At 55.0% G+C, this 7870-nt stretch overlaps 1 protein-coding gene across 1 annotated transcript in view; it reads right to left on the bottom strand.

Annotated features, from left to right (window-relative positions):
* Window positions 1-138: 138 nt before the first annotated feature.
* The window catches only part of LOC122542042 (troponin C, slow skeletal and cardiac muscles-like), a 9593-nt gene continuing 1861 nt past the window's right edge, over window positions 139-7870 (bottom strand). The window contains exons 2-4 of the mRNA XM_043679330.1: window positions 7126-7130; window positions 2302-2448; window positions 139-280 (exon numbers count right to left, since the gene is read on the bottom strand). Of these exons, the coding sequence (XP_043535265.1) occupies window positions 162-280; window positions 2302-2448; window positions 7126-7130 (271 nt within the window). The 3' untranslated portion in view covers window positions 139-161. The remainder of the gene's footprint in view (window positions 281-2301; window positions 2449-7125; window positions 7131-7870) is intronic.

The following is a 7870-nucleotide window of genomic DNA, read 5'->3' as shown; positions in this document are numbered from 1 at the left end:
AAGGTAGCAAAGAGTACAATATGTGAATGGGGGTGTAGGGACTGGAGGAGGGGACGGAGATAGGGAGGGGGTGTAGGGGAATGGAGGAGGGGGACGGAGATAGGGAGGGGGGTGTAGGGGAATGGAGGAGGGGGACTAGCGGATGCCCCACGGGGATGTACCTACTTGTCGAACATGCGGAATAACTCAGCCAGCTCCTCCTCAGACTTGCCCTTGCTCTCATCCTTGTTGCTCATCACTATCATGACGAGGAACTCGTCGAAGTCCACTGTGCCGCTGCCTGGGAGGGTGGGGAGGGCGGGGCACAGACACACAAGAGTCAGCATAATGGAGGGGCGGCGGCAACACGTCCACCCTCAGACCCTCCTTTCCCCACCAGAACCTGCCCCTCGGCTCCCTCCCCTCCTGCCTTGATTCAGGCCCGGAGAGCTTCCCCTGAACCTCCGTGAATTTGAGGCCCTGGAGTCCTTCAATGCAGGCCTGAGCTTTTAGCCAGTGCCCAGGCAAGGCCTAATGCCCTCAGTTACTGAGAGAGATCTGGTCATCTTGAAACTGAATGACTGAAGCCTGGTTACCGAGTGAGGCCTGGTTCCCTCGGTTACCGACTGAGGCCCATTTCCCCTCAGTTCCTGACTGAGGCCCGGTTCCCCTCGGTTACCAACCGAGGCCCGGTTCCCCTCGGTTACCGACTGAGGCCTGGATCCCCTTGGTTACGGACTGAGGCCCACTTGTCCGTGGTTACCGACTGAGGCCCAGTTCCCCTCAGTTCCTGACTGAGGCCTAGGCCCCTCAGTTACCAACTGAGGCCTAGTCCCCTCAGTTACCAACTGAGGCCTGGTTCCCCTCGGTTACGACTGAGGCCTGGTCTCCTCGGTTACCGACTGAGGCCCAGTTCCCCTTGGTTACCGACTGAGGCCTAGTTCTCATTGGTTACCAACTGAGGCCTAGTCCCCTTGGTTGCCAACTGAGGCCTAGACCCCTCGGTTACCGACTGAGGCCCGGTTGCCGGCTGAGGCCCGGTTCCCCTCAGTTACCAGCTGAGGCCCCGTTCCCCTCAGTTGCCGGCTGAGGCCCAGTTCCCCTCGGTTACCAAGTGACTGAGACTGACTCAGCTCAGATGTCAGCTGACCTTTTTCTGATGCAGTCAAGATATAAGGATGTTGCTTTATCAGCCAGAATTTATTACCCAGAGGGTAGTTAAAAGTCAACCACATTGATTGTGGGTCTGGAGTCACATGTAGGCCCAGACCAGGTAAGGATGGCAGTTTCCTTCCCTAAGGGGCATTAGCGACCCAGATGGGTTTTTTCCAAACAATCGATATGCATGGTCACCATTAGATTCTTAATTCCAGATTTTTTTATTGAATTCAAATTCCACCATCTGCCGTAGCAGAATTCGAACACGGGTCTCTGGAATTTCACTCAATTAACATTCCAACAATAATCCCACTGGGCCATCACCTACTCCCCTTGTCCTTGGATACAGAGTGACAGGGGCCTACTCCCCTCGGTAACTGGGGAGAGGGGCTTACTATCCTTGGATACAGAGTGACGGGGGCCTATTCCCCTCGGTAACAGGGGAGAGGGGCCTACTATCCTTGGATACAGAGTGACAGGGGCCTACTCCCCTCGGTAACAGGGGAGAGGGGCTTACTATCCTTGGATACAGAGTGACGGGGCCTACTCCCCTCGGTAACGGGGGAGAGGGGCTTACTATCCTTGGATACAGAGTGACAGGGGCCTACTCCCCTCGGTAACGGGGAAGAGGGGCATACTATCCTTGGATACTGAGTGACAGGGGCCTACTCCACTTGGTAATGGGGGAGAGGGGCCTACTATCCTTGTATACAGAGTGACAGGGGCCTACTCCACTTGGTAATGGGGGAGAGGGGCCTACTCTCCTTGGATACAGAGTGACAGAGGCCTACTCCCCTTCGTAACAGGGGAGAGGGGCCTACTCCCCTTGGTAACGGGGGAGAGGGGCCTACTATCCTTGTATATAGAGTGACAGAGGCCTACTTCCCTCGGTAATGGGGGAGAGGGGCCTATTATCCTTAAACACTGAGTGAGAGGGACCCACTCCCCTTGGTGACGGGGAGAGGGGCCAACTCTCCTTGGATACTGCCCTCGGTAACGGGGCCTACTCCACCTCGGACCGACAGGCAGGCCTACCCCAACCCGGGGTTCCCGAGAGGCCTGCCCCCACCCCCCCCCCGGGAAATCTCCGGTTGGATCCAGATTTACTTGAGAGGACAAGGCCGCGACGCGAGCGATCAGGAGGGGCCTGGAACAGAGCCTCACCATCCTCGTCGACCTCATCGATCATCTCCTGCAGCTCCTCCGGGGTGGGGTTTTGGCCTAACATCCGCAGCACCTTGCCCAGCTCCTTGGTGCTGATACACCCGTCAGCTGCATCCTGAACGAAAACGTCGAAAGCAGCCCGGAACTCTGCAACAGACCGGAAAGCTCCCTCTACATCTCCGTACTCAACATCAACCTCAATCTACACTCTCCCCCCACTCCCAGGGACAGGGGGGTTAGATACAGGGTAAAGCTCCCTCTACACCGTCCCCCCACTCCCAGGGATAGGGGGGTTAGATACAGGGTAAAGCTCCCTCTACACCGTCCCCCACTCCCAGGGACAGGGGGTTAGATACAGAGTAAAGCTCCCTCTACACCGTCCCCCACTCCCAGGGACAGGTGGTTAGATACAGGGTAAAGCTCCCTCTACACCGTCCCCCACTCCCAGGGACAGGTGGTTAGATACAGGGTAAAGCTCCCTCTACACCGTCCCCCACTCCCAGGGACAGGTGGTTAGATACAGGGTAAAGCTCCCTCTACACCGTCCCCCACTCCCAGGGACAGGGGGGTTAGATACAGAGTAAAGCTCCCTCTACACTGTCCCCCACTCCCAGGGACAGGGGGGTTAGATACAGAGTAAAGCTCCCTCTACACTGTCCCCCACTCCCAGGGACAGGGGGGTTAGATACAGAGTAAAGCTCCCTCTACACTGTCCCCCACTCCCAGGGACAGGGGGGTTAGATACAGAGTAAAGCTCCCTCTACACTGTCCCCCACTCCCAGGGACAGGGGGTTAGATACAGAGTAAAGCTCCCACAGAGATAGGGAGGGATGTAGGGACTGGAGGAGGTGACAGAGATAGGGAGGGATGTAGGGACTGGAGGGGGGACGGAGATAGGGAGGGGGTGTAGGGGCTGGAGGAGGTGACGGAGATTGGGAGGGGGTGTCGGGGCTTTAAGAGGGTACGGAGATAGGGAGGGGATGGAGATGGCGTGTGTTGAGAGCTGAAGCAGCACTGTGATTTTCAGCAGCAATTCCTGTTTATAACATTCCAGTCAATCTCTCCTGCACTCACCGAGGCCAGTGTCCCCTCCCTAAGGCACGGTGCCCTACCTACATGGTTCCTTCATCACTCTTGTGATTATCTCGTGAGAGACTGTTGCATTTAACCTTTGCACACCCTCTCTATCAGGCAGTCGGTGCACAATACAATAGCTTGAAGAGGTGCGGTTCTGACAGCTGCGAGTGCAGTGCATTCCTGACTTATGAAACTGCCAGCGACCCAGGTGTGGTCTCAGTACCACAACGTGGCACATCCTCTCCAGAATCCTGCTTCATTCACAGCCTGTTGCGCGTAGTGTGACGCTGTGTCCTGCTGTTAACCTCTGAAGCCAGAGCTTACTCCCCTGCCTGTCAACAAGTGACTGCGCGACATCACACCTTAATCTCCAAAGTGGGAACGGCTTTGGAAATCTGAAGCGCAAAGGGGGGGGGCTCCTCTTGAGGTTAAGGTGCCCATTCGGCTTGGCTGTTGGCAAATGCAGAGTGGGCATTTGTTTCATGGATACGATAGCAGGGGCATGTTGCGTTGGCTGCACTTGGGAGGCTTTAGTTGGAATATTGGGAGCAGGGGGCCAACAGGAGGTTCACAGGAACAATCATAGAGCAGCACTGTGATTTTCAGCAGCATTTCCTGTTTATCACATTCCAATCAATCTATCCTGCATTCCCCAGGGCCACTGTCTCCCCCCGAAGCCGCAGTGCCCTACTTGCATGGTTCCTTCCTCACTCTTGGGAAGGTCGTGTCTTAGAGAGGTGCTGCACAGAAACAGACCCTTCGTTCCGACTTGTCCACGCTGACCAGCTATCCTAAGCTAATCTAATTCCATTTGCCAGCACTTGGTGCAGATCCCTTCCTATTCATATATCCATCCAGATGCCTTCTGAATGTTGCCAGTTGTACCAGCCTCCCTGAAGAAGGCGTACTCCTGAAACGTCGCCTCCTGCACCTCCTGATGCCGCCTGGCTTGCTGTGTTCTTCCAGCCTCCTGCCCTGTCTGCTTTGGATCCCAGCGCCCGTAGCTTTCTCGCCTCCACCCCTTCCTCTGGCAGCTCGTTCCACGCACGCACCACCCTCTGTGTGACTGAGGTCTGAGGGAAACTGAATCTTGAGAGGGGCCAGGGTAGAGTGGACTTGGAAAAGATGTTTCAACCAGTCGGAGAGACTCGGTCCCGGTGAAGGGTGGGGGGGAGCGCAGCCTCAGAAGGAAGGGACGGCCCTTTCGGACTGAGACGAGGAGGAATTTCTTCAGCCAGATGGCAGTGAATGGGCGGAATGGCCGAATTCTGCACCTATACCTTATGATCTGTGCCACCATTATAGGCAGTGGGTTACAGATCCCCAAAACTCTCTGGGGGAGAGAAAAGCTCCCCCTAAAATTCAGTCTGAACCTCCTGCTTCTTATCTTAAATATGAAAGCGATCTCCCTGATGCCCCTCAGAATTTTAGACGCCTCCGTCACGACCCCTTCTCTCGGCCTTCTCTTCTCTAAGGACAACAACCCAAGCCCGTTCGGTCTCTGTGAATGACCCCAGCCCGCCCCTTTAGTGCAACCACACACTTCCTAGAGTGCGGGTGAGCAGAACTGCACACAAGCCTTCGGCTGGGGCCTGACTAAGGTTACTCAGCCACGATAACCTCCCCGCCCTTGCGTTCAGTGCCTGGAGACACTCAGCACGCTTGCCTTCATCGCTGAGACTTTAGAGTGTCGCTGTTGGGATGTCATGTTGAGATTGTACAAGGCATTGGTGAGGCCTCTTCTGGACGACTGTGTGCAGTACTGGTCCCCTTGCTCTTATTAAGCTGCAGAGGGTCCAGAAGAGGTTTACTAGGATCTAACCTAGTTGCAATTGTACCAGCCTCTCCCACTTCCTCCGGCCGCTCATTCCATACACGCACCAATCTCTGCGCGGTCTCAGAGCCCAGGTCTCTTTTAAACCTTTCCCCTCTCACCTTCAACCTCTGCCCCTCCAAGTTTGGGCTTTCCTACTCTGGGAAAAAATAAAAGTCCTTGTCTCCTCACCCTATCCCTCATGATTTTATAAACCTCTAGAAGGTCACCCCTCAGCCTCCGACGCTCCAGGGGAAACAGCCCCCGGCCTGTCCAGCCTCTCCCCGTAGCTCAAACCCTCCAACCCTGGCGACATCCTTGTAAGTCTTTTCTGAACCCTTTCAAGTTTCACAGCATCCGTCCTGTAGCAGTGGGGGCAGAATTGAATGCATTTTTCCAAAAGTGTCCTCAACTTGACGTCCCAACTCCAATAACAGCAAGTGTACCAAATGCCTCCTATCTACCTGCGACTCCACTTTCAAGGAGCTATGAACCTGCACTCCAAGGTCTCTTTGTTCGGCAACACTCCCCAGGACCTTACCGTCAAATGCATAAGCCCTGGTGTGATTTGCCCTTTCCAAACCTCACATTTTTATCGAAATCGAACTCCACCTGCCACTCCACAAGGACGAGGAACAGGAGTAGGCCGCCTGGCCCTTACAGCTGCTCCTCCATTCAATACGATCACGGCTGAACTTTCAGCTCCACTCACCCGCCTTCTCACTATTGTTTAAGAAGTAGCGTCGACTACTTCCCCGGGCAGGGAATCCACAACCCCTCTGGGTGAAGACGTTCGTTCCCGATTCAGTCCGAAATCCGCTCCCTCTTATTTTGAGGCTATGCCGGTTGTACTCTGCCCTTCGCCGTTCTGGGAGGACCGCAGACGCTGGAGATCAGAGTTGAGCCGTGCGGCGCTGGAAAAGCACAGCAGCTCAGGCAGCATCCGAGGGGCAGGGGAGTCGACGTTTCGGGCGAAGGCTCCTTCAGCTGGAATGTCTTCTGCCGATCTGTCCAGCGCTGGCTACATCCTGAAGGTATCCTCCCTGCTATTTGCCATACGGCTGGTCTTTGGGGGTATCGCTGGGTGAAGAGAAGTCAAACGCCAATCGCTTATTCGAGGCCTGTGTGACATTCCAAGTGCCGACCGTGCAAATGGGCATCCTCGATAGAAATTCCCCATCCAACGCACCCGTCTAACTCATCAACACACCGACCTGCGGATGCCGGAAATCAGAACCAAAAGCAGAAAATGCTTGAAAAGCTCAGACAGCTTTAAGATCGCTTCGGGTCCAGTGACCCTTCTTCAGTAGCTGGGAAACAGTTGGTCTTTCATACAGAGGACTGGGTGAGGAGAGGGGGGTGAGGATAAGTTGGGGTAGAGCCCAGTGTGAGGGAAGGGTAGTTGGACAGACAACGATGTGGAGAACGGTCAGCCTGGGAGAATGAATAGCTGCTAATTTTTAGATTAGATTAGATTCCCGACAGTGTAGAAACAGGCCATTCGGCCCAACAAGTCCACACCCACCCTCTGAAGGGATAACCCACCCAGACCCATTTCCCTCCGACTGATGCACCTAACGCTACGGGCAATTTAGCGTGGCCAATTCACCCTGGCCTGCGCATCTTTGGACTGTGGGAGGAAACCGGGGCACCCGGAGGAAACCCACGCAGACCCGGGGAGAACGTGCAAACTCCACACAGACAGTCGCCCCGAGGCTGGAATCGAACTTGAGACCCTAGTGCTGTGAGGCAGCACTGCTAACCACTGAGCCACCGTGCCACCCTAATGGGGACGATTAGTGGCTCACAATGGGTTGTGTTGATTTGGAGGTGCCGGTGTTGGACTGGGGTGTACAAAGTTAAACAAAACCAAATCCCACAACACCAGGTTGTAGTCCAACAGGTTTGTTTGGAAGCACTAGCTTTCGGAGCACTGCTCCTTCATCAGGGGGTTGTGGAGAATAAGATTATAAGACGCAGAATTAATAGGCAAAAGTTGACAGTGTGACGCAACTGAAATGATGCATTGAGAAAGAACTGGGACTGTTTGTTAAGTCTGTCATCAGAAGGGGCCTGCTGGTTTCATATGCGAACGAATTGTGCAGCAGACCTTGCGACAGCAAGATCTGGGGAAGTTGGGATAAAGGCGTGGGAGAAAGTGCCTCAAAGTGCCTGAAATTGTTGAACTCAAAGCTGTTCTTCCAGCTCGCGCTGAGCTTCACCGCAGGCTTGCAGCTAGCCCGGGGACGAAGATGTTGGCCAGGGAATGGGGGTGGGGAGCGTGGAAGCGCGGGCAGCTGAGAGCTTCTCTCTGCGGACAGAACGTGGGTGTTCTGCGAAGCAGTCACACCCCCCCCCACCCCCAACGCTTGGTTTCCCCAATGGAGAGGAGACGGCGTTGTGAGTAGCGAAGTGAAGTGACGAACTCGCACTGGCCTCCACCGCTGCCTCTGACAGCCCATTCCAGACACTCACCGGCCTCTGGGTGAAAAAAGAATCCCCTCTGGACCCTTTTGTATCCCTCCCCTCTCAGCTTAAACCTCCGCCCGTCTGGTTTTAGACTCCCTTACCCGTGCGGGAAAGCTGTTAGCCATCGGAAAGATGTTGTGAAACGTGAAAGGGCTCAGAAAAGATTGACAAGGATGTTGCCAGGGTTGGAGGGTCTGAGCTACAGGGAGA

Source organism: Chiloscyllium plagiosum, chromosome 39 (genome assembly GCF_004010195.1).
Source record: "Chiloscyllium plagiosum isolate BGI_BamShark_2017 chromosome 39, ASM401019v2, whole genome shotgun sequence".
Lineage (NCBI taxonomy): Eukaryota > Metazoa > Chordata > Chondrichthyes > Orectolobiformes > Hemiscylliidae > Chiloscyllium > Chiloscyllium plagiosum.
Note: the sequence above shows the minus strand (reverse complement) of the source record. Positions and strands in the feature narration are given on the sequence as shown.